The sequence below is a fragment of the Anarrhichthys ocellatus genome, unplaced genomic scaffold, assembly GCF_004355925.1.
Source record: "Anarrhichthys ocellatus isolate YVR2014 unplaced genomic scaffold, GSC_Weel_1.0 scaffold54, whole genome shotgun sequence".
Taxonomy (NCBI): domain Eukaryota; kingdom Metazoa; phylum Chordata; class Actinopteri; order Perciformes; family Anarhichadidae; genus Anarrhichthys; species Anarrhichthys ocellatus.
In genome coordinates, this window is record NW_022280084.1 from 2,622,294 (window position 1) to 2,648,455 (window position 26,162).

The window sequence follows — 26,162 nt, forward strand, 5'->3', positions numbered from 1 at the left end:
GTCAGGCTCCGCCCACTGCTCGGCTGGACACGCCCGTTTGGTGCTGCGTTTACGTGGCGTTGAGAAAATCGTTCTTTTCACTTGTCATCACTTAACATCATGTCGGAAAATAAACACAAGAATAGACATCCTGCAGCATAAGCTGATTTATTTATTTGTATTCATCTACGGTTAATAATTCAACTTAATTATACTTTACAGAGCTGTTCATGCAAGAGAGAGAAAAACAGAGCAAAATAAATGAGAGAATATGACAGAAAACAATATTATTAAAACATAATAAAAAAGGTTTCACACTGTCCTTTGGGATACCAAACTCCTATATACAGAGGGTTCAGCAGAAATGTTGGTTAACACAGTTACAGGCCACTAAAAGTACGTTTTATTATGACTCTGTCAGCTATAAACCTATACGTATAAGGCTCTGCCTTTTTAAAGGGCTTATAAATAGCACACATCTTAAATTCAAAATGCATTTATAAAGCATTGCATTGTGAAAAAAAAATCATAATTACAAACGCCCAAAAAAATGCATGTGTCTCGTCTAATGAATACTCAATTCACCGTTATTCAAATGCAGCCGAGCCCCCAACTTCACACATTGAGATGTGAAACACAAGTGTGTCGTGTTGCAACAGAAGTCTGGATGAGTGAGTGAGTGTTTCTGGTGTTGTTGTGAAGAGCCTGGGGGAGAACAGGACACAACCACAGAGCGCACTGTTATGAATCTGTTTTGAATACATCAACAGTTATGTTTCTGTGTAAATAAGTAGGCGAGACAATAGTTGAGGAACTGCTGCTGTCAAACACTGTGACCTCTGGTGCTGTTGTATGTTTCTGTAAAGAATCAGCCATTTTTAGACATGATACATGTTATATTAACTGTCTATATGCTCAAACTAAATGCTCCCTTAATGCTGGTCAATTACAAGATTGGAACTATTTGGGGTGTTTTTGATTTGCTCCAGAAAATTGACAAAAATGATCATGTAATGTTGATTTCTTCCATAAACATGAAGCATATCTGAGAAGTCTATGACAATTTAAGTTGAGATTAAGTTAAGAGAGTTGAGATTGTGTTTTAAAAACTGCAGAGTGATAAAATGGACATGAAACTTGTTGAAACGAAAACGGTGTTCCAAACATTGTGATGCAAAATTTAATCAAATTAAATTGAATCAGCTCGAGATTTGTTTAACTCTAAAACCACAACATGATTTTCAGGACTAATCAAATCTACTTTATAAGTTTAGTCGATTGATCAATTAGTTGATTGACAGAAAATTTATGTAAAACAGAAAAATCTAAAATGCTACTTCCAGCTTCTTAGTTGTGAAAATCTTCATAATTTCTGTTTCATATCAGATTCTGAATCAGCTGATCTCTCACACATGGAAGGAATTAGACTCTGTTTTTTCCTTCATATCATTGGAAACTGAATCTTTGGACTGTTGGTCAGATAAAGAAAGACGTTGGAAGACGTCACCTCGAGCTTTAGGAAATTGTGAGGGGCCTTTTTCATAATTTTGTAATTTTACACGCTTGAAAGATTATGAAAAAATAATTATCAGATTAACTGTTAATAAAAAATAATCATTCATTGCACTCCTTCCTCGTGAGTGTTTTTCACATGAAGTGAAGCAAAATGGCTGAAAAAAGGGAACACGAACAGAAACAAAAGATAAATTCAAACTTCTGTTTTCTTGGTAACTTGTGAAAAACCAGCTGTGAAACACACTGACAATGGCTTTATTAGTAACTTCTTATATTCATTTAGTTTTAACATTTCACACATATAGTATTCTGAATAAAAATAGTATTTTTACAAAGAGAAAAGTCATAGAAACTCTACACAGGCACAACTTAATATACAGTATAAAGCTCTGAGGGGTTCGACGCAGTGTTTCTGTGCTCGGCATCCTCTCTGCACCCAAACCCTTCAGACGATCGGCTTTTTATCCATTTTGATGGTCTCGTAGACATCAATGCTGTGAGTGGTCAGACCCTGCAGAAAACAGACATCCAAACTAGTGAGAAGTAAACACCGGGTGTTAAAAGTTTAAATACATTTCTACAACACAATGCTGTGAGCATTTCCTGCACTGAGTCAAAGTGTTTTTCTTTTCTGACAGCCAGGTAGGTGAATAAAAAAAAAAAAAAAAGGTTCTTTACTATCCACTGGGCCTTAAGCTGTCACTTTTCCTTCATGTGCCTTTTTAAATGTCTTGTTAATCATTAGAATGAGAGGTCTCACCGCATAGATGCCTCCCGAAGCCGGCTGCTTCTGTGGGACAAAAACAGTTGAGAGGAATTCAGTGGAAATGGTTTCTTAGTAAACACAACAGAGCGCTGGGTGTAACGTGTGAAATACAGTTACTCCTTCGAGGCATCTTACTCACTCTAATCTTTGAGGATCAATGATTAAATGCATATAATTAGCAGGAAGTGGGATCTTGACACATTTGTGTGAAGAAACACTGGTGGAAACTGTGACTGTGTGCGTGTATAAATAATGATGTTCGGTGGTCAGCTTGAGCTTACAGGAAATGACAGATCGAGGTTGGCTTTAAAGCAGAACTAATGCCTTTGAGGGCGAAGTACCAACAAAAAAAATGAAGCCAAAGCATTAAAGAAAACAGTATCTGTCCTGTATTTTAGTTATTTTCTCTCCCCACAATAATATAGAACTTTAATTTTACCTCAGGCTGATTGGCAGCTGTTTTTTTGGACGGAATCATCTGTCAAAGACAAATCAGAAAGAACAAATGATTGTGAGATTCACATAAGATTTATCAGGAGGTGTAAATTAAACTCCAATGTGTGAGTGTTTAACTGGCAAAAGTGCTGAAATATTCAAAACCATATGAAGAGTTTGCTTCTAAAATGAGCAGATACATCAGAGACTCTGCTACAGTGAGCATGAAATAAACAAATATGAATGAGGAAATATATCAAGGGAGTTAGGATCATTTACGACAGAATAATCTACATTTCTATAGGATAGGGGAACATTTTAGTTTTTTATGTGCAAAATATAGAGAATATCTGAACAAAACTTTTAGAATAGTGTTAATAATCATATTTCTGTCAGCATCGTCATTTGGAAGAACGCTAACACAACCATAAGGAACAGTTCTGCACTTTCTTACACTCGTCATGGCGTGTGTGTGTGTGCGTGTGTGTGTTGTTCCTGTTTGTCTTACCCTCAACCTGCAGTATAAGACGGTGAGAATGACGCCGTAAAGGATGAGAATCCCATCCAGGATGTAACATACGTTCATGTCTCCAACGGCCTCTGCACACTGACAACACATCATCATCGTTCATCGTTCATCATCATCATCACCTCCAGCAGAAATGTGTCCCACCTGTAGGTGCTACAGGTGTGTTGAAAATCTCCCCCATGACATTTAACCATCGGGTGGGATTGATCACCAGAAAGGCGGCAATGAGCAACGCTCGCAGCATCTTACCGGCTGGGCTTCAGATGAGAAGAGAGGATCTGTTGTGTTGGTCCCTCGTCGGTTGTCAGCGAGAGCTCTTGTCAAACCCTCTGAAGTGAGCTCTGTGAGCAGCAGTGAACAGGAAGTCCGGGGCTCTCTGTCCGTGTTTTTTTTTTGTTTTTTTTTGAAGCTGTAAAACCACACGCCGACCACACTGCCATCCTCTCTTCACAGAAGTTCCTCTTAAACGCTTAAGAAAAGAAGAAAACACACACCCTGCTACTGTTTGGTCCAGTGACACAGAACTTTCAACATGATTAATGAGAGCAGACACATTTAAACAGAAAGCAGAATCTGTGTGAAACTATGTCACAAGACAACAGTGAGGATGGTCATTATGTTCACATCATTTCTTAAAGATAGCTTCACCTCCAGCGACCTCCCACGCTACAAAGTGAGGCAACAAAGAGACATGTAAGGAATAAATGGTTTAATAATGGAAAAAGGCCTATCGCACTACACAAGCTACAGTTACCAAAAGGAGGAAAATACAAGACAAATCTACAAATATTTTTTACAAGCCGCTTGTTTTTCAAAAGTAAAAACATTCGGAAAATTGCATCGTCATAACTTAACCTTCAAAATGATAGAAAACAAGTTATTATTAAAAACCCGGAATATATTTAGCATGCATCTTTAAAAACATCTGCATTGTGATCACTTAGAATTGGACCTGGTATTTGGATGTTTTGTAAATGTAACAGGCTTTTTAAACCATATTTTCACTGGAAAAAGAAAAAGAGTCCGTCGCGTTGTGGCTCAACAAACTAGGGTGATGCGACAGATCGGCTCAAGTCTCAACATCAGGCGAGTTTTGGCGTTACAGTAGGTTTTGGGACCTGGAGGAGGAGGAGGAGGAGGAGGAGTAGTCAGTGTGGGGACAGGTGTGCCCCACCGCTGCTCCTCCACATCTGGAGAGTAAGGCTGTCGGATGGAGGCAGCGTGTTCTCTGTGCTCGGTTCAGCTCGTGGCACAAGGCGAGTGCGGTGATACGCTGCAGAGGAGCTGCAGAGAGGAGTTACAATCACACGTCTGGTTTGGGATCTTTTGTTAGAAATGCAAAAAAATAAAATAAATAAAACCATAAAAGTCAGCTGATAGTTTAACTTCAGCTGCCTGTTCAGGACTGAATTCCTTATGTGTATATTGTAAAAGACATAAAAAGAATAGACCCATTTACACCTGCTATTAACAAGCGGACTGGAAACGTTAATCTGGCCATTGACATCTGATCACAGGTCTGTGCTTTTACACCTGCTATGAACAGGTGTTCTTGTTGGCTCGATGCTGCATTGTGATTGGATATGAACATGTTAATTGAGCTCAGGACTCGTTAACGGCGTGTACATCTTTAAATGGAAGTTCTCTAAAGCTTTCAACCACATCTCAACAATGGCTGCCAGATGTTATTCCTTTTTAGATTTAGTCAACATGTTTTTAGAATCAAGCTTCTATTAAATACATTGTTGTATCTTAACCTTGTTTTATAACCGCTGTCTGTTATGATGTGAGACGACATGTTTTCTGATGTCTTTTGACCTTGTTTACTTCCTGAAAAGATTTCATCGATCGTTTGTTCACACGCTTATGTTTTTGATCTCATTTATCTAAAATATCTTATCATATAAAGGTCCGTCTCCGTCTTCATAAAAGGTTCACACCTTTGTTGTTCTATCTTTGACAATTCAGATATAGTTGTATTACTATAAATACATTATATAGAATATATGTATGGTTGTACTATATACATTATATTTATAGTTGTAGCACTATAGAGAGTTGCTCAGGTGTCATGGGGATAAATGTCCTGGTGAGACCTAAAGTATGTTCATATACGAGGTTTGAGATCATAACCAAAGTCCGTGACGACGGCCTCCTCTTCCAACCGTCACAATGACAACTGAGCAACTCCATCCACCGAGGACTGCCCTGAGATGAGGCTGAGAGCTTCAGAAACAACAACGAGTTGAACCTCGGGCTGAGGAAGACGTTTCAAGCTCTATTAGTCCTTCGCAGGGGGAGGGATCGCCTGCCGGGCAGCTTGTGGGTGGCAGGAAGTGGTGTCGTGAAAAAATTTTTTTTTTCCTTTTTTATGTGTCACAACATCTGTCACAAATTGCATGCGCATATTGTTGACATCCAATCACGATGCAATCCAGACCACCTCCATATCTGGTTTAGCCGATACATAGGAAGTAGATTTAGTAGTTCATGCACGCAGTCACGCCTTCCATCAAAAAATTAGAAGTCCAGATATCATCTAAACGTTTCTTATTCTCAACGAATCCCATGAAGAGACCAGGAACAAAAAATATATTGATCTTCATTACACCATGTTATTAGTGTAACTAAAGCCTGATAGGAAACCATTAGCTACCACAGCTGCACTGGGTGACATATTAATGTAATTCTCACTAGCGTACATTAGTCAGTGGCTTAAAATAGAGCCTTACTCCAGTTTTAGTAGTTTGTGCCCAGCTGTTCGTCTTCAGGCTCATTTTTATTGAATTAAAGCATATATTTGTGAAGTAAAGACTTCCAGAAAGTGAAAGAGAAGCCAGCAAGTATTGAAACACATTATTGGTTTTCTGGTATTTTCATGGGAGCTGTTGACAGTAAGAAGAACTCAGAACACAACGCCAGGCTTACGCTTTAACGTCCTTATCCAGGTAAAGTAAGCTGATTAAGATTGCATGATAATAACAGGCACCAATGGGGTCTTTGTTTAGTCTTCTTGTTAAAACTGTCAAATGAATAGTATAAATGCCAGTGTAGAGTAAAAACAAAACCTGCATATTTAGACAATCATGAACAGAGAGAGTCTGGAGAAGCTCGGGAATGTTCTTCCATTTTTCTTTACAGTCAGATATAAAAGACATTTTGGCCTTCAGACCACAACAAAAAAAAGAAAGCCATGTGTTATTTCAAAGCACATAATGCTACATTCTGTAAGTGTGCAAAAAAAAAGAAGAATAAAGTCACACCCTTTAATATAAAAACAGTCCTTGTCATCTTAAAGAAAGCTCTGACAGGGAGCAGAAAGGCAGTGGTTCACCAGCGTCACAGTCAGAGCTGAGCTCCAGTTAGTCTTTAAGACACAAGAAAGAGGAAGTGACACATGTGATGTAATCCTCCTCCTCTGTGTTCATGTGTTGAGTCAGCACAGTAAAGTAGTCCAGTGGTCACGGCAACAGATGAGGCAAAAAGAGAAAAAAGTCCCCTTTAGAAAAAAAAAAGTGTTTTGTTGTTGTTTTTTTTACAGCGTGTCGTAAAAGACGAAGACGTCACAACGCAGGAGGAGTAAAAGTCAAGGCATCTGTTTAGTTCCAGGTTTGAACAATCGTTGAGCTGATCACAGTTTGATATCAGAGCGTCTGTGATGATCATAAAAACAGGAGGATTCAGACTCTCCTCTCCTTGAATGGTGTCTTTGATTGGATGTGAGTGGACCACATGGCCTCCACATGTCCCGCCACATCAGTGATCCAGCAGGAGCGGGCACGAAGAGAGGACAGCGTGGGGGGAGGGGGGGGGAAGGGGAGACCCTTCACACCGAGGTCTCCGACTGCAGCCTCATGACGAACTTGTGGCTCTTTGGGTCGATGAACTCCTCCCCGAGGCGCAAGAAGGGGAGCGGCGTCACCGTGACCACCAGGGAGAAGTCCAGGCGTCTCAGCGAGAAGACGAGGCCCTGCCGCAGGGCCGAGGTCACCGGCTCCTCGCTCACCAAGGTCCACTGGCGCCCCCTGCCGGTATGCTGCTGGTACTGCATGGTGGGGCCGGGGGAGAGGTATCGCTCCAGGAAGGCCTGACGGGGAGGATGTAGGCGGTCAGTAACCAAGATAACCGTTTTTAGAGTAAAGTATTTTAGAACTGCACCCCCATCATTTCTTTATTAATTTCATGCGATGGTTAAAGGGCTGTTTTGAAGCTTTTCTTCCCCACAGTGATCACAATCTTTTTACCTTTGGCGTCATGTTGTGTGTGATGCAGAACTGCAGGTGTGTGAGGATGCTCTCCATGCTGTGGAAGGCCTGCTGCCGGGTGGTCCTCAGGTATTTCTGCATGGCTCGGGCCATCGGGGCGAAGATGGCTTGAGCCGCCTCCCGAGGATCCATCACCTCCCGAGGGTGTTTGGGGGACGAGGCCACTTCATCCTCGTGGAGACGCTTGATGTGTGTGAAGGCCTCTTCCACCGCCACCACCAACCTGGAGGGTTGAGGATAAAAGCACCGTTATAAACCTCGTCAGATGTGTGGTTAACTCTCAGCAGAGTCTCTATTCAAATAGAAGATTCTCTTGGTTGCTTTAACAGTGGGCTCTGAATGTCTTTACAGTCAAATGTTTTGTGTAATTATGATGGAGATAAGAGCGTACGCTGGCTGTGCTCTGACGAACATGCAAACTACTTACTGGATTCACATTTTAAATATGTTTAGAAACAGAAATAGTTTCCCTTCATAATCGGTTTGAGCTGTAAAGCACCAAAAGTAACCCAGGAGACATCTATACATTTAAAATATGTTTATGTTAAGAACCAAGGCACTGAGAAATAAAGAATAACCTTCTGGAGAAAATACGATGCAAAACCTTTGTGTGTGTGTGTGTGCGAGACACAGCAAATTACAGCAAGTTCTAAATTACAGCAAAAGCATCTAATCGCCCTACAAATAAGGTAATACTGGTGTATTTGTGCTGTAATGTCAACTAAGCTAATATTAGTTGACATTATCAGCTCAGTGGATTTAATAGTCAGACTTTATTGCTACGATTTCTGACTTAGAAAGTAAACGTCGAAAACTTTATTTATATTCAAGACCAAGAGGAGAAATTGAGAGAGTGAATCAAAACGTTTTTGTTTTTGCAAACAGGCAAATTGCTTCTCCGACCAATCACAAAGAATATCCTGCTGTCACTTCACACCAGGAGTTAAGCGAGGAACATCTCTCTGACCTGGCCTTGCGCTTGCGGAGCCTGCGGTCCATCTCGGCCTCCTCGTAGTAGAACTCGTTGTGGGAGTTGTCTCTCCTCCGGGCAGCAGCTGCTATCATGGCCCGCGACTGGCCCGATGAGTTGTTGGTGGTGCTTTCTACAAGACGACACATGCAGAGGAAGAGGATTAGCGGGTTGCATTTCAGGTATTTAGCTGATGCTCATATTCATGTGAGAGAACACTGAACTCTCACAGTCAAGGAGCGCAGTTTCAGGTAAAGGGGAATAGTTGCAAATGACCCCTCAGCTGCTGGTTTAACCTCAGTGTACGTCACTGAACGTGTCAACTGACAAAAGCCGGAGTTCTGGATTTACCGTCCAGGGAGTAGACCTTGAAGCCGGTCATCTTCTTGGACAGGATGGACTTGGGCAGGTTGAGCAGGGCCGGGTTGAAGATGGAGAAGTCGCTGTAATATCGGTCCAGCACCCAGACGGCCGCCCGCTGGATACTGAAACACAGCGTGTCAATCATCAGTGTCGCAGTAAGGACATGTCTATCATCAGCTGCTGACCACGCAAGAACATGAACTGTATACACACATGACATCGACAGTCAACAGCAGTACGACTTCCAAACGAGGTTATTCTTGTCAGGGAGTGAATTCAAACGGGAATATCCTCTGCTCAGACGTTGTAAGAGAAGTCAAACGCCTTAATAGATTTGTAAACCAGGTTTATAGTCATGCTATAAAACAAAACAAATACACACCTGAATCGACAATATTACACTTCAAACTATCATTTGATGTATCACGGCTCCTGTGCGGTAACTCCTGTCTGTTTCATCACACTGGGGGCTAACGACCTCATTTAATCCCACTTCAAAACACACGAACAATCCCTTTAATGGGGCCCCAGCTGCTGGTTGAAGCGGAGTGAAATAAGGAAGACCATAGGATGTAGTTAAAAGCTCATAAAAAGGCAGTAAGTGGACCTCGGGGCAGAGAATATTTTGTCTCTTCAAAACAAAACTTAGGCTATCAGAATGATTTAAAAGATGCTATAATAACATTCAAATTGTCAACACATATAATTGTGTTTTGTTATGAAAGTGTAAGTATGGCCAAAATTTTTTAAATGAACTTCTTCTCATCTTTGTTCCGGATCAAAAGGATCACACACTTGTCATGTTTGTCCTCGTCTCACTGACCTGAGGTGGCCCACGTTGTAGAACTTGCTGGCTCCGTCCGTGCTCCGGACCACCTTGAGGCAAAAGGCCGGCTGCAGGTGTCGGACCTCCAGCAGCACCAGAGCCAGGTACTGAATGAAGAGGAGGGCGTCCACCAGCGAGGCGGCGTACTCCACGATCCCCCTGTAGTCCCGCTCCCGGGGCTCCAGCACCCGCACGCCGTAGAACAACCAGTACGACGCTATGAAGAGGAACACCAGCACCATCAGCAGGCAGCGGAAGACGAAGAAGCGCGGGAGCGTGGCGCGAGGAGGCCGGAGGAACAACGCCCAGGACGAGATGAGCAGGACCAGGAGCTTGAAGGCCAGGGAGACGTAGAGGCCCTCGCAGGGCGTGCCGCAGGGCTCGAGGGCGTCACGCCACAGCACCTGCGGGAGGATGAGGAAGGCTAAAGGCGTGACCAGGGCGAAGAAGCTCAGGCAGCCTCCCAGAGCCGGGCCAACGAAGCGCTTGCACTCCAGCGGAGTCGACTCCTCCAAATCTTTGGTGATGCGGGTCAGGTCCTCGTTAGAGATGCTGTGATCTGAGGTGCCGGTGACGACCGTGGTGGTCTCACCCCAGTTATCATCCTGTCAGAGATACAGGTATCAAGATTCATGAGTGTTTACGGTTCATTTTCACATAAGTCCAGCAGAACAGCAGCAAATGATTAATACAAGAACTCAAAATGTATGAAATGTAAATCAAGCTTTTTGCAGGTTTTACCAAAATACTTTTGTGGTCTTTTTTACTAGATAACTGAATAAAATGATTAACCAGATATGGTTTGTGCTTTTAAAGAATAACAGTCAAGTAATTAATCAAACAACTCGTGAAAATCGATTCTGTATGAAGGCAGAAACCCAAGATGTTTATGTTTATGTGTGTTCAGGGTGTAAAGAGAGCCTGCGCAAATATAGACGTATCATTTCTAAAACAAAATCATTGAAGAAAAAGATTAGACAAGTCCTTAAACTCTGCCATAATTCCAGAAAAGTTAAAATATTCTACGAAGTTATATAAGAAATCAACCCCTCTGTGTCTATGTGGCCATTTGAAGGCCAGCAGGGAAGGGTGACAGGTTGGTTAAGCTTAAACACAAATACCTCTTTACTATTTAAAGAAGGACGCCTCTTCACTTCATATCAGCAACAAACAAATATCCTCAGTCCCTCTAATGAACGCATGCCTTTTAAACTCAATATAATACGTCTTCGGTATTTTAAGACCACCAGACGACACCTGCTGCTTCTTAACTGACTGACAAGACAGACGAGGGTTGACATGCAGTGACTGACAGCTCCTAAGAGACATCAGAGGAATATAAAAGAGACACTTCTTCTATTTAAAATGGATGATAGCTAAATAGTAATAGTAGGACAAATGTATACAAAAGTAAACGAAACATTTACAAAGAAATTAACGTAGTAACAACCATTGTAATCAAAACAAATACCAGAAGTCTTTAATAAGTGGCAGATTATTAAGTGTCTCTTAATAGAGAGTAGCTCACTGACCCGTTCTTCTCCGCGGGTCGACTCGGCATCGAGCAGCGGTTCTCCGGGAGTCTGGATGGTGACGGATTTGTCTCCACGACTGCTGCTGTCTCGGCTCTTTGAGCGGTGACGATCCCTTCGATCCCTGGAGGGCAGACGGGGTCACTGGTTGTGTCACTGAACATACTTTATTTTACTGTACATCACCATATTCACCAGCTTTGAACTTTCTTTGGTGTGACTCCTTGTTGAGAAACTCAGTTTTACAGTTCCTTTAATTAAATCAACTTATCGATTAGTTCAACTAAGGATGTCTTTGATCGGGGACTGCTCTTATTTCTTTAACATTGCAAATCATATCGCAATTGCTACATCAGTCAAATTAACCACAATTAGATATTTTTCTCAAACGTTCAGCACCTTGAAGAAAATCTGTGATTTGTGACATTGGACCACTTGAATACAATGGACTTGTATTTTACCAACCTGTGCTTGCGGGAGCTTCTGGAGTGGGACGACTTGTATGAGTAGCCCGAGTACTGCGACTCGTTGTCCATGTCTCGGGTCGGCGGCGAGCAGGCTTTACGAAGCCCGCCTCCTCCTCCTCCTCCTCCTCCTCCTCCACCCGTGCGCCGCTGCTCGCCGACTCCTCCCAGCTGGCTCTTGCGCTCGGAGATGGACTTGGTGGTGAGAGCCAGGGGCAGCTTGAGCAGGTCAACCTTGCTCCTGAGGGAATCTATCTTGGAGGCCGACGAGGAGGGCGCAGGAGAAGGGAGGCGGGAGAGCGGGGGAGGCTACGGAGAGCAGGAGAAGAGGGGTAGGAGAGTCGCAGCAGGGGAGAGCTGAGGAGACTGTGATCTGAAAGAGGAGGCAGAGAGAGAGGGATGCTTAACACTTCACCTCAGTATCTGCTGAGGATCACAAACAGCTGTCCACATTTTAACAGGTCTGGATGAAGATCCATGAAACTCTTAACATAACCAGTCAAAAGTCAAACATGACATCATTTTTAAAGCCCTTCTTGGTGAACTTCCTGCCTTAGTGTTTCTAGCAGTTATCACACCAGACCATCTAGAGACGGATACACTTAAAGCTCCCCGGGGTCTGTTCTGAGCTTCCTTCTATATAATTCATTAAAGGCTTTGATCTAAACATCGTTTGGAAACACTTCCTTCATATCTGGCTTTCAAACGCGACGTTTAAAAGAAGTTTAATAAGTAGTGTTATTGTTTAAAAACTTAAGACTATGAAACTTCTAAGATATGGTTCAATGCTCCAGTAAAGGCAGAGAAGAAGATGTATGTTAACAAGGCTGAATTTAAATAAAAAAAATGTTTTATTGCAAATGTTTCATAAGGAAGGAAAATGCTTTTAACATTTGGTGATAAAAACTTTAATACAAACATACATTTTGTCTGTTTACAAAAGAAATTCCTAAAGGCCCCTTTAAACGATGATTTATGAGCTGATGATGTCAGAACTACACTTAACTTAAAGCGATTGTAAACACAGTTTTAGGGCCTACGTTAATCTGTTAGTATTCTGGGCTGATGCCAGCCTGTTATTAGATGTTGTCCAGCCATGTCGGTCACTGGAGGGTCCTCCTCAATGATCTTCACAGTTTATTTCTCCATTTGATTGTTCAGTGGCGTTTTAATGTGCAACACAGTTGTCTTCAGTCTGGGTTTGAATTTGTGTTGAAACTAATGTTTGGTTTTGTTATTGATTGATTTGTTTTATTTGTTATTCGTTTTTTTGTCTGTAAAATGTTCAGTATATATGCAAAAAGACCATCATCACCAAGTATCATCATCTGTCCAAAACTCAAATATATTCAATTTACAATTATATAACAGAGAGAAGCAGCAGATCCTCACATTGGAAGAGCAGGAGAACGCAAAAGTTCAGGGATGAAAAATTGTCTAATTTGGAAACAAAGACCATCAGGACCAGGTTTCAGAATCTATTCAGTCGGTTTGATTGTAAATGAAGAGTCCATGTCTGTGGTCGTTGACTCCTGTGTGACTCGAACCTCTCACCCTGGCCCACTGAGCACTGTGAGTGACACCAACACACATTAACCCTAAACTGAGGCTTCGGTTTCAGCTTCGTCTTCCGGGTCTCGCCGAGGTTAATCATCACGCGGCTGTGTCAAGACGGCAGCTTCAGCCGCCGTCAGCTCGCGGACACAATGGCGGCCATATTGCATTACTGTGTTTTCACAAAACTTGTTTGCCCTCTCTCTCCCTGTCCCTCCCTCTCTCTCTCTGTCTCTCTCTCTCTCCGTCTCACATTCCCTCCCACACTCCCCTCGTCCCCCTGGGAGACAGGGCCTCTCCACTGCCATGGCGATGAAAGAGGGTGTTCAGCTGGGGGGGGGATCGGAGGTTGACAGTTGCTGTGGAAACCTGACCTTACGCCGCCCCTCCGACCACTCCGTTCTCCAGAAAGAAATCGGCAAAATAAAAGTGTTGGCATGACGGATGTTGGACTGTCATATGCTGGTTAAGTGATAAAGGGCGGGTGACGCTCGCTGGCTTTCATTGGGCCTCTGGTGGAAATGGAGCGGGACGTTAGCTGCCATCACGGTCTGAAGGGGTCCTGATTTGACTTAATGTGGGGTTTCTGCTCCATCAGCGCCTTTGTGATTAAAATCCACTTTCCCCTTCAAGCCACAATACTGTGCGAAGATGTCCGTGGGATGTCTGAGAGTTTCTCTCGTGCACTCCTTTTGTTTTACAGCATTCATATTCTGTCATAAGAGGATGCGCCCCCTTATCCAGCACCAATAAACCCACTAAGTCTTACCAGACGAGAGATCTTGAATCCCTGCCGCCATGTGCAAAAACCTCCACATGCCGATCCCAGACCACGAAACTCAAATGAGTAAGCAGCCTCCTCCTGCTGTATCATCATAGGCTTTTATCTGCAGTAATGGCAGAGCAATGAGCATCTTATGTACACAGTCGCGCTCTGCTTTTCATGCCACATGATGTGCAGTAAAACGGTTTCATGCTGACCACATGATTTATCTCTGCAACAGAGAGGAACCTGCCCTGTAAATGTCACGCAACTGCATAGTACAGTGGTACAGTTGCATGAATAAACACATTAAACGACCGAGATTCAAGATCTGTCCTGCAGATAGTCGCTGCAGGTTCACATGGGGAAGCAGATTTAAGTGGAGTAAAGTAGGAAATATGGTGAGGGAGAGTAGTTACAGACTCGCAGGCAAACCACATGTTTTTAGACCGGCAATAAACTGAATCTAAACAGTGTTTTTATCTAATGGCTGGGGAAGTTTAGCTGGAGCGCGCCCTCCCAGACAGAGAAACCTCGGCCAAAATAACAATCTGAATTCATCAGCTGGCCTCATAATGTTTACCCGCCGCCCAACAACAATTAAGCCATTACAGTAATACTGTCCATATTTTAAAGCAATTACACTTTAAGATGAGTCACTCTAAGATAAAGATCCCAGCAGCTGATTTACTGCGTTGCATCTCCGACTATCACACGAGAAGTAAGGCAAGTATAGTGTTTTTGTCTCATTAAGTATAACAACCTTTACTAAACCGTATGTATCCAAAAGGGAGCAATTAAAAAAGGGACATGAATAAAAGTCGAAACGTCAAATATCGTGGTGATAAATAAAGGTTGTTGTGAGGACGGCACTTATAGATAACGTAAGTCAAATCAAAAGGATTTCATCACCTTCTAATACGAGGTATGCTGTGTGTAAAGTTTACATTTTGGTGCGAGGTGGGTGGAGGCGTCAGAGTGTCAAAAATGTAGAGAGATAATCCTCTGAGAGAATGAAAGTGCTCAGTGAAGTTTAGGGCAATCTGCCCGTTAGATGTCTGCGTACAACTGGAAAGTTTAGCCCAACGGGGCAGTCACCAAAGCCAAAAGGATTCATCCTATGGGGACCATGAATACCGTACATTTCAAGCACATTTGCGAATGTTTTTTTTAATGCAGAAAAATGGTCAAAAGCTTAGGTCAAGGAAGGTTTTTACCCTGATGGTGAAGTCAGGGAGTCACCCGGAAATGTAAAATTAATCCTCAGAGGACCCTGAATATTTATAACACATGTACTTGCATCACTTGCATCTTTGTCTTCTTAACTTGTAAAGCTGACGTTGATGAAGAAATGTGGATCTCTGCAGGTTGAACAATGGGTTTCTCTCTGTATGACGGCTGCATTTCACGAGGAAGTTCCTCCTGTTTTCATTTTGCAGGACTGACCTTTCAGTCGTCATGTCAACATGACGTCATAACACTTAAGATTGACCTGCTTTCCTCATAATGGGACACATGTGGTATGAAAGGCGTATGAGAGGAGGTTCGGTTGGTGTTTTAAAGCGGATTCTACATGAAACCTCACGTCTTTCAAAAGACACAAACGCTTGAATGGAGAAAAGAAACTGGTTTGTAATTTTAGCCTTGCATAACAGGGATGATATGACCTACAATATACATCACAAACTCCCACTGTTTCGATACATCGGGTTATGATATTTCCCTTTCTAGTGTTGGCCTGCTTATGATGCGTTTGAGTCCTTAATGGCCGGTTTGGTTGGTTACATATCATTGGTTGTTATTTCATACAATTTAAACTATTTTTTCCACCAATTTGAAACATGCGTCGTGTAGATGAGCTGATAAATGAGCTGATAACATGATATAAAATGGTGCATGGTCATGCATACTCGCCGATACCCGATCTATCATTTTAGGACGCATTTTGGAAACTGGTATCAAAACAACTCCGATGATGTCACGGTGATGTCATTAGTGTTATCTCAACTCTGACAACTCCTAACAGAAAGAGTTTGTTACAAACTGGAGGCATGGTGTTTGAAACACAGGTGTCTACGAGGCAGGTAGGGTTTCACATTAAAGATGCTATCAGGATGCATTATGGGAAACGGAATCGGTCTCTCAAAAGTCCCCCAACTCTCTGGAAGTGAAATACAATCACTGGAGGGCCCTTTTTTAAGGGAGAGTTCAACATTATGGATAATACATGTATTTGCTTTCTTGCTGCGCGTTAGATGAGAAGAACGAAACCACTCATGTCTGCGAATAAGCATATATCTTAAATTGCTGACATTTTGCGAGCACTGGCTAACGTTTTACTCTCCGCTAGCTAGGGATGGGTAACGAAACCCTGCATTGAACGTGCACCGGTGCTAAATTCTTATTGATGAGCTCCGACGTTGTTGGTTGTTTTATCTTTACATGTTTTGCTGTTAAACCTGTTGCAGCTTCTTACGTATTCATCCAACTCTCTGCAAGAAAGCGAACACGCATATTTCCCAAAATGTCCTGTAATAATTACACAAGATAAATCCACTGAATGCCTTTACCTTGTACATTATGGTACCTTGCATTTCTGTTCTTCAGCAGTGTCCCTTACCCTGATCCTTGAGCAGCACTGGGTTGAACCCGATGTACCGTGCAACAACTGTGCCCGTCTGCCAACCAGTCAGACGGTTCGTGAGAATATGACACAGCGCTTGATCTTCAGGGGTGTGGTCCAGCGCTGAGATGGATAAGGTTTCCTATTCATCCCAGTTTCCTATGGCCTACTTAATGAGCTTCACCAGGGTCCTCATGGTCCACCTCAGTCAGCATGGCAACATTAAAGTTAAATTAAAGTATTGGAATAAGTATCTGAACACAAGCAACAACCCGTCGTCGTTCGTGTCTTTTGATCGACTTCTTCTACGAACACAGTATCGGTTCCTGTTCCTCGTGAATCAAACAGTGGTGGGATTCTTCAGGGTATTTTAACTCGTTCATTTCTCACCACCCAGCCTCAAAGTCAAAGTCTGGCTTCTAAAAAAAGAAAATGACCTTTGTTCACTTCACGCTCTGGGCAGCTTTTTAACAGAGTTTGCACACAACAGGCCGGTTCAGTAATCTGCGTAGGTGTGTGTGGTCTGAGAGTAAACAGCGACGATGTCGGGCGTCACGCCTACGAGTGCCACGGTTTTTGGCTCGGGCCAAAAGGATTGTAAAACTGTTTAATATCTATCATTAACTGATAGCAAAGACAACTGTTTTCACGGGACATCTCTCCCAATGAGGCCGTATAGCCAGGATTCTAGAAACACTGAAAGATGCTGAGTCACCACCAAAACCCCACTGACCCAAGACATTTTTTGACAAGTCACTAACTAAACTTCAAATAGAATGTACTCCAATCAAAGTATTTTTTAAATCTAATTCAAAATGTATATATCTTTTCTACACTTTGGTCTGGTAACCATCCCCAATCATGACCTCATGCTTTTAAATATTGTTTACAAATATTAGAGCTATATTTCTGTCATAAGTTTTGTTGTAGTTTAAAAAATGTTTTGCTTTCCACTTATTTTTGCTTTAAAAATGATTTCTAAGCCTTTATTTGGTGTTTAAATGCCTGTATTTCTTATCAAATACCTCCTGTTTATGTGAAGTTTTTAAGTAAGAAATATGTGACGTACATATAAACTCAACTTGCCTTGAAAAAGTGAAGATGTTGATATTAAAAAGTGAGTTCATGCTGCTCAATAAATCGCTCCGACTGACTTTTATTGGCGACGAAAATGATTCAGGAATTTTGCCGTGAACATGCAGCCCGCGTCACGTTACATTTGAAACAAGCAGATGTCGGATTTTACAGCCTCTTTTTCCCCCCAAAGGCAAATCAAGCTTTCATCAAACATTCTGAGCTCTGGGCAGCAGCTGTCAGAGTGGGAAGGCAAGCTGGGCCGTCTCTGAGATGACCAGCTCCGCTCAGCAGCCATTTGAGGCCCGATGTGCCAACTGTGAAAATAAGGGTGCACACACCCAGGGTCCTGCAGGGGAAGAGGCTCATCCCTGTACCGGGGCCACACACACACACACACACACACACACACACACACACACACACACACAGGGCTGACCACCACCCACTGCTGCCTAAAACGACATCAGTAAAACCAGCAAAAACAAGACAACTGCTACTGTCAGCCTTTGTGCACACATGGCTAGCAAACCGGAGCAGGTGTGTGTGTGTGTGTGTGTGTGTGTGTGTGCAAATCTAACAGGATATGGTTGAATCAACAGGCCTGTCCTCTGGTCAGCGCTGTGTGTCAGAGAGCCCCCTGCACACAATCTGTCTTAATATCCAAACAAAGTATTGAGGGGACAGGAAGTGGCTCGATGGGCCGAGATGAGATGGATGTGGTTCAGATGAAGGACTCCAGTCCATTAGACGGCGTGGGGGCGAATAGATTTCATAATAAATCCAGTTAGACAAACATGTTTAAGGGTCAGTTCAGCCAAACCATAAACAATATTAGCCCTATAGCTGTGTTTAATATAGTTTCAGCGTTATCTCCTCGGGTTTAGGGCGGCCCCCTCTTATGAGCACATCTCTGGTGAACACAGGGTGTAAAGTGGTGCTTTGACATGATTCTTGTGGATTAAATTAGTCGACAGTCTGAGTGTTACTCGACTGAGAATGGATTTATTCTATGACGGCCCTGCACAGGTTTTGAGATATTTTCTGCGGACGCTGAGTGCGATCCAATTAGTGGTTCACTCAGCGTTTAAAAATGACATTTAAAAACCTCAACAACAACATCATCAGCATGCCTTTCAATGGTGCATTCACTAGATGATCTACAGATGGAAGAGTTCTATACTTAATAGAAAACACTCACTATTTCTTGAAATTTTAATTGACCTAATGATTAAAATAAGATGAGTTAGTTAAGGCCCTACTGGACATTATTACACGTATACAAACCTAACATTCATAGTGATTCTCCTACAGGCTGTTTCGATCCATGTGTGTCAACAGACCCCTGTAGTGAACCAGCTGCACTGTGATATTACTGTACTTGATGGTATTATTATGGCCTGTTTTATCGCTGCAACAGTCCCTCTGGACGCAGTTTATAGTGTACTGTGCTCCTCTGTCTCCCTCTAATGTGTATTTATAGCAGCATACGGTGTGTTTCTCTTGTTCTCTAGCACACACAGCTGAGGACACCAGGCCTGTTGCTACTGCTGCAACGTTACACTGTTTCAGTCTGATCGGCGCAACAACGACGCGAGAGCCAATTTGGACACATTCGTATCCTCCCACTGTTGTCGGATGAGGGAACGTGGATCAATAATTCAACAATGTCTCCACATGCACAAAAGGCTACAAAGAGGCGGACTTACTGTGAGGGATCCGGGAGCATTTAGGGCCAAAATAAAGAGTTGTGCGACCCACAAAATGAAAGGAAAGGAGGGTGTTGTACGGGCAGGACAATGGGAGACTCCCAGGCCCCACTGGTCCGCGTCCTGATGCCAAATTATCCCCCCCAAAAAATGCTCGTGCCCTCTCTTCCGCATTCGCTTCTCCAACACTGTAAATGAATGAACGCACTCGAAATTCCCTGCGGTCCTTCAGCGAGGAGAAAAATCCCAAACCGTCGGCCTACAATCAAACTGGACGCGGTTCCTTTCCTCCATGCGCATCTCTCTCTCTCTCTCTCTCTCTCTCCCTCTCTCTCTCCCTCCCTCTCTCTCTGAACGTTTCATTCTCTAACATTTATAAACACGAGTCTCTCTCCACCACGTTTAAAACCGTTACACAGAGCTACGTGGCCTCGGTGAGGACAACAATAGGGCCGATGAGGGTCCTAAAGTTCCCTGCGGTTTCCAAAAAAAAAAAAAAAAGGCGACCATCGCGTCCTGTCGACTATTGTTTGGGGAAACCGGAGACCTCCTGCGCCCCAAGACCCCTCCTCTCTCTCCCTCTGCGCTACAGCAGCGCACACAATCACCCGCCAGCAGCACTTCAAGACATTATCCACACAAAAATACTACTTACTTATTCCAGATTGTCCATTCAGGTATTTTCTCACTTTCCACTTTCTTTCCACTCAGCCGTAGCACCGTGCGCCCCGCCTCCGCTCCACTTTGGCCCCTCCTCTGTTCCTCTGTTCCTCCCCTCCCTGAGAAACTGTGTGTGTTCAGCCACAAAACATCCATTACACACACACACACACACACACACACACACACACACACACACACACACACACACACACACACACAGTGAAAAGAAGTGGACACTATAATGTCACAAAGTAAAGTGGTTCCCTCGGCTCATAAAACAGTTTATGGAGCTGCTGATGGGAGAAGAAGAAAAATCCTCCAGAAACCACCACCATCATCATCATCAGATGTTTTTATATACAGTCTGACCTTTGTGGAGCTGTGAACACACATTTATGTGTTCAGACCAGCAGCTTTTTAAGACATTTAGATACACAAACTCTATCCCGACCCAACGAAATATTAGAACGAGCCATTTTTCCTGTAATACGCTGGGTGAGTCATTTCCTGCCCTCACGTGTCATCCTCAGAATTACATTAGAGAAATACCAAAAAGAAAAGTCATGGTGTTTAATGCCTATACTGTATAACTCACGTTTCTTTGATGGGATTTTATGGTTTGTTGTCTAGTAGTTTAAGAGGCAAAACTATTTTACACGATTTCTTTTTTAACTATTTTAACTTATTACAATACAGTTTGCATGAGGGAAGAGGAGATCAAAGTATTTTTTCCAGCAGGTTAAATCTTACTAACTTGTTCATATAATGACTTTCAGAGTAGCTGCAGGTTTCATTAAGATACTTGGAAGACTTTTAGTTAGTTGTTTTTTACTCTATCATGATTTATTAGCATGTAATGACCAATTTTACAACTGAATAACCACAATAAAGAGCATGTATTTTCATAATAAATACAATTTTTTGAGAAGCAAAACAGCATGTCTGTGATTTCTGGCTTTATAAATAAAATGTACTTTATTTTATTACTGAATTGTAGAATCCGTCTGATTAATCACAGCACGAACAAACCAATGAGACCTCAACACATTTAAACCTCTAGATTCAAAATAAAGAATAGTATTAAATATGTTTTTAGAGTTTTAATTAAGATCCGAGCAGTCACAAGATGAAGTAAATGTCTGATTAGCTGTTCACAACTCATTGACTTCCTGAAGGGGAACCACTGGTGTCACGGATTGTTTAAACATGTAAGCACAGAAATAAAAAGCTAATCTGTGGTCACAGTATTTGTTTGATATGTTTTCTGAGTGCCGCTATCTCATCTGTAACAGGAAGCTCTTAAAACATCAATTACATTTCATCAGTGAGTCGACAATGAGAGAAAGAACTTGAGAAGAAGCAATGTGTTTATTTCTTCATCAAGGCATCACAACTGGTCATCGATTCCATCCATTACAATTACAACAGAATTTCAAAACCTTTTTTGAGCGTTGACACACTTAAACTGTACTTTTTAAACTAAAGTTACCATGAACAGAAATCTTGTGAAGAAGGTTTTGAACCAAAAAGAGTGCACAGCCAGAGCACCAGCGCATCTTTAGTGTCGAAACACAAGATGTTTGGACCGGATTTGACGTGGTTCTTTTTGGCAGCTGATCGATATGAAATAAAGTGTTTGTCAGCCACGCCGGGGCTGCGGGGAAATTCTTCTTCTCCACACAAATATCACAACATGTGAAATTGCAGTGGGTCTGCAACTACATACAGGTGTAGGTGTATGTGTACTGGGAGTGAACAATATAAATATTCAGGATTGTTGTCAACATCCCAGAACCTAAAACTTATCAAAATACTTCACTGCACATGTCCAGATTTTGCAAAACCCTAAATTTAACTACTTGTTCACGGACTCAAAAAAGTGGTTTCTTCATCTCAGAACTGATTGATAAGTTAACTACATTGACAGAGAAGACAGAGGCAGTATTGCACATACCGTCGCATTCCTCATACAAAGTTCAGACACAAACACGCGCTCATAATAGTCCGTACACACAGTCAGTTGACACACACTCAGTCACATTTACATATTCACAATCAGAAACACTCCAAAATAATGCTCGATGTTTAGTGCCTATCCCGAGACACCATGAACAAAACATTCTGTGACAATAAGAGAAAAAAAAACTAAAGAAATATAAACATCTTTTCCACTGACAGGGCCTGAGCAGTGTCTTCTGACCCTGATGAGTCCAGATCCATCCAGGCCAATCCAGTCCGGTCCAGTCCAGTCCTCGTGTCACGCCTCACCTCAGTGAGTCCATAAACATGGAGTCGTCGTCTTTTTAAAAAAAGAAAAGAAAGAAAAAAACCTCTGCCGCTGCCGTTTCTAACCTGTGTACCTACTCGTGGTTTGTCTGTCCATGTCTGGTTGGGATAGAAGTAGTAGTTGTAGTAGTAGTGGTCGTGGGCCGGCGTCGCCTCAGTCTGGATCAGTAAGTGGCGTTGGCGGGCTCCCTCCCCGAGCTGAAGAGTATGTCGGCCTTCGAGCTCATGAAGTACGTCAGCAGCAGAGATGTTAGCAGCACGCCGACGCCCACGCCCAGCGTCACCATCTGGAGGAGTCAAGAAGTCTGATAATTAACACCTCTCAGATTATGCATTCTCATTTCATACATTGTTAAGATAAAAATATTAGATCAGAGCAGTTTTAAAGTCACTATGTGTAGAATTTTAACATATTGGACTTTGGCACCCCCAGTGGCAGACAGCGATGCACTGTTCCAACGGCTGGTGAAGGAGGCATCAAACAGTCCAGACTTCCTACAGCACGTGAATAACCAATACTCCTTTAGAAGAACCCATCGGCCATCCACAGAGCACAGTGTGTTTTAAACCTGCATCACATGTGTTGTCTTTGACTCTGAGGGGTGAAGCGAAGGTTTACCTCCAGTTCGTGACTCGCCACCAGGAATATGCGTCCTTTGATGGACTTCCACCGAGACTCTGTCCACGTTGAATAGTCTTTGGAGGTGTACTCCCGAAGGTCGAAGGCTGGGGACAGCGCTTTGGAGAGGCGGGCCGTGGAGCGCATGCAGAAACCCTCCCGCTCTGTGCTGTTGGGAGGCGCCGCGCCTTGAGCCCACAAGTAGTAGTACATCTGAGGGAGGAGGCAGGGAATAAATATTAAATAATAATATATTAAAGGAGGAGTCAAAGATGTTACAGTTCCAATAGAATTCCGAATGCACCTTTATTCTATATTCATCAATCTTTGTATTTTTCCAACAGAAGAAAGAACTTTGAGATACACATCTTGACCTTTTGTAATACGTTTATGAATGTATTTATTCTTGTGGTATAATTTGTCTCAGACTAAAGTAAATTCGTAAAAGGAAGACTGCTGTAGGCCTCACATGTTTGTTCTCTTTGTCCTCCTCACTCTCTCTCTGGTTCTGGCAGTTTTCCTGTGTGACGTTGACGGTGCTTCCCGTCAGGTTAGCCAGCAGGTACTGGACCAGAAAGGTCGACTTGCTGGACTGCAGGTCCACGCCGATGTAGAAGTTTGTGGGCCTGTCAGCTGAGAGACAGGACAAAGGAAATGAAGTTGTGTGTCTGGAAATACTGTAGCTCGCTGAAATGTCCCCTCTGGACATGCATGCAGGGCCGAGGACTCAACAGAGCAAATGTACCGTCTCCTCTGCCTCGTCAATAATGAGAAAAGGGTTTCCGACTGCCCTCTACGCTCCAATACAAGCAAGCAAGAGTAAATATGTCAAGTACAGCAGTAACGTTCATCATGACCCCAGCGGCTTCAAAACAAGACATTTGTATGAGTCAACTAAAAAAAGGATTAGCTTGTATCTCAACTCACTCAGGTGGCTCATGAGGTCAGAGGGGATCAGCTGCTGGAACCAGGAGTTATTGGAACGGACGAGGAAACCGTACAGCATCCGGGTCACCTGAGGGACAGGAAACAGTTAAACAGAGTCAGTCACCGATACAAATGTGTCATTAGGAAGAAATCTATCCAGAAAAACTACATAAAAGCATGTTTCAAGGGACCAATTAGACAGAACAAACTAACATAATATTATATAATGTAATATGTAAAGGAAGTAAATAAAAAAAACTGTGTCATGTGAGTGCAACATGCAGGAAGGTGACGGTTAAACAGTAAAAACAAAGTTGTACCTCCTAAATACAAAAGCCTTCTAGGAATGGAAGATAAATACCAATATCATTGTAAGGAAATGAAAGCAACTTTTGATATTGTATGTCGGAAGATAATCTGCATTACTGGCTTAAATTCTCACCACAAGTGGATGAAGAAACAGTCATATTTTTAAAACCTCTACAACTTTAATTCAGATGTAAAACACAACTTTTATTGTCTACTAGACGTTGACTTTAGATAAAATAAAAAAGCACAAATTCATATTATTCAGGTGGAGAAATGCTGTGGTGTTGACAGGCAACACATATATAGAAATAGTGAACTTGTGGATGAGATGGTTGAAAACAAATTCCACTAATTGCTAAATAAATCTTACTATTTGACGGTCTGCGTTGATGTTGTTGCGCTGGCTTTCTGCTCCTCCTGCCTGTGCGTACAGAGTCCGGGCAACCATGGTGGCCACCTCAGTCAGAGCCTGAAGATGCACGAAGAGAAATGCAGAAGATCTTCATTTAGCTGCTTCCCAACAAACAGCCGAGTGAACTTCTCTATAATAAATTAAACAGCAACAGCCTGACAGCTTAAATACTACCAGACAAGTTTGGACTTGACTGAACTGCCTGAGAAGTCAGCAAACAATGAGAACGGGTTTATGATTACACAACTGATGAAAGCAACTAGTTACGGATAACACATGTAGAGTAGAATGACTCTGTAACATTCTGCAACATGGAACATCAGTGATTAATTAGCTTTACCATGGCAGTGTCAGTGACGAACTCAAGCTGCTCCTCTAGCGTCAGGTTGGATGGGTAAGATATGTTCAGGTGCTCGGCGTTATCGTACATACTCTCGTAGAACCTGGAACCAGAAGAGGAAAATAAATTAACAAAACAAGACGATTCCTCGAGGCAACGCGGATCCCATGATGACAATTTAATGCGATAAGTGTGTAATGATGGCGAGTCACCTGTTGGTGAAAGCAGACTGATGATCTTCGATAACGACTCCAGGGATTGGTCGAGCTCGCAGGAAGCGCTGGAAGGAGGAGGGCGGGAGCGGCTGAGAGACATTCGGCTCCTCCGCTGAGACGTTTAGGTCTGTGGCGGCCGACTGCAGGCGTTGGATGAGCTTCTTCACCTGGATAAACGTTACACACACAGTAATACACACACGCTGTGAGCTCAGTGGTTTGATCTCTGCTCCGTCTTACATCCAAGTTTACTCTGAAACGGTCGTCTAATATTTAAAAGTTTTTTTGCTGATTTTTTATTATTTTTATATTTTGCATTCATAGAATTGTATGTAGCAGTAGAGCTTAAGGAACATTTCCACTTGTTTCCACATCTGTTCCTGTTTTAGTCTTAACATTAGTTTAGGACTAACACAAAGTTTTAGGATCTTTTCAGAAGTACAATTTTTATTTCATAATCTATTTCAACGTAAAAAATCCTCTCATTAGGTTCAGCTACGGTATTACTTAATATACGAGACAACAATACACTTTTATAGACACTATTGTTTACTATATGTATACGGTACCTCTAGTTCATTTTCCTGCTTTTTATTGTGTACAATATATGCTTACAATGTGTATAGTAGCCTCTTATTGTACTCTATAGTATAGTACTTTTAGTTAACCTCTCTAATCTATACATCTGCGTTGTACATCATCTTTGCTGATGTCACACTTCAGTTTATCTTATGAATTTTTCCAATCTAAGGCACTACACCGCTTTAAAAAGCTATATTTAGAGACATTACGCGATCAGTTTAAATAATATTTTTTACATGTGCTGTGTTGTTGGAGCAGTGATGTTTGAGAAGGATACAAACCTCTTCATCGACACTGCTGTTCTTCCTGGACACCGGGTCGGAGTGAAGCCACAGTTTGGACTCAGCACGCAGTCCAACCTGCGGGGAACAAATTCAACACACTGAAATATAAAAACACACACACACACACACACACACACACACACACACACACACACACA

At 42.5% G+C, this 26,162-nt stretch overlaps 3 protein-coding genes across 5 annotated transcripts in view; all 3 read right to left on the reverse strand.

The window, feature by feature from the left end:
• Positions 1–1,733: 1,733 nt before the first annotated feature.
• fcer1gl (Fc receptor, IgE, high affinity I, gamma polypeptide like) lies at positions 1,734–3,591 on the reverse strand. The gene is made up of 5 exons (XM_031870719.1): positions 3,474–3,591; positions 3,204–3,377; positions 2,700–2,738; positions 2,255–2,284; positions 1,734–2,005 (listed from the first exon to the last, which is right to left on the reverse strand). Exons 2-5 carry the CDS (start codon positions 3,318–3,320, stop codon positions 1,940–1,942), a joined length of 252 nt encoding a protein of 83 aa, XP_031726579.1. The 5' UTR covers positions 3,321–3,377; positions 3,474–3,591; the 3' UTR covers positions 1,734–1,939.
• A 338-nt stretch (positions 3,592–3,929) lies between these two features.
• On the reverse strand, positions 3,930–20,110 carry LOC116396235 (vang-like protein 2). 3 transcript variants are annotated; one of them, XM_031870717.1, is made up of 8 exons: positions 20,023–20,110; positions 11,646–12,017; positions 11,181–11,304; positions 9,646–10,253; positions 8,811–8,944; positions 8,457–8,592; positions 7,469–7,712; positions 3,930–7,311 (listed from the first exon to the last, which is right to left on the reverse strand). In XM_031870717.1, exons 2-8 carry the CDS (start codon positions 11,714–11,716, stop codon positions 7,051–7,053), a joined length of 1,578 nt encoding a protein of 525 aa, XP_031726577.1. In that variant the 5' UTR covers positions 11,717–12,017; positions 20,023–20,110; the 3' UTR covers positions 3,930–7,050. The 3 variants fall into 3 exon arrangements, with proteins under 3 accessions (XP_031726577.1, XP_031726576.1, XP_031726578.1); XM_031870716.1 differs by lacking the exon at positions 20,023–20,110 and adding an exon at positions 19,368–19,994; XM_031870718.1 differs by lacking the exon at positions 20,023–20,110 and adding an exon at positions 16,582–19,994.
• A 1,269-nt stretch (positions 20,111–21,379) lies between these two features.
• ncstn (nicastrin) overlaps positions 21,380–26,162 on the reverse strand; it is an 11,002-nt gene continuing 6,219 nt past the window's right edge. Inside the window, exons 10-17 of the mRNA XM_031870713.1 lie at positions 26,002–26,079; positions 25,136–25,305; positions 24,924–25,026; positions 24,542–24,640; positions 23,863–23,950; positions 23,405–23,568; positions 22,936–23,148; positions 21,380–22,603 (exon numbers count right to left, since the gene is read on the reverse strand). Coding sequence (XP_031726573.1) covers positions 22,481–22,603; positions 22,936–23,148; positions 23,405–23,568; positions 23,863–23,950; positions 24,542–24,640; positions 24,924–25,026; positions 25,136–25,305; positions 26,002–26,079 — 1,038 coding nt within the window. The 3' untranslated portion in view covers positions 21,380–22,480. The remainder of the gene's footprint in view (positions 22,604–22,935; positions 23,149–23,404; positions 23,569–23,862; positions 23,951–24,541; positions 24,641–24,923; positions 25,027–25,135; positions 25,306–26,001; positions 26,080–26,162) is intronic.

Excerpts from the sequence above, each read along its gene's own strand:
- fcer1gl (XM_031870719.1), bottom strand. The coding sequence starts at position 3,320 with ATGATGATGTGTTGTCAGTGTGCAGAGGCCGTTGGAGACATGAACGTA. Across the intron at positions 2,285-2,699 it reads CAGCTGCCAATCAGCCTGAG|AAGCAGCCGGCTTCGGGAGG; the intron begins GTAAAATTAAAG and ends TTTGTCCCACAG. Across the intron at positions 2,006-2,254 it reads CTTCGGGAGGCATCTATGCG|GGTCTGACCACTCACAGCAT; the intron begins GTGAGACCTCTC and ends TGTTTTCTGCAG.
- LOC116396235 (XM_031870717.1), bottom strand. The coding sequence starts at position 11,716 with ATGGACAACGAGTCGCAGTACTCGGGCTACTCATACAAGTCGTCCCAC. Across the intron at positions 10,254-11,180 it reads CGACCCGCGGAGAAGAACGG|GATGATAACTGGGGTGAGAC; the intron begins GTCAGTGAGCTA and ends TATCTCTGACAG. Across the intron at positions 8,593-8,810 it reads CAAGGTCTACTCCCTGGACG|AAAGCACCACCAACAACTCA; the intron begins GTAAATCCAGAA and ends GTCGTCTTGTAG.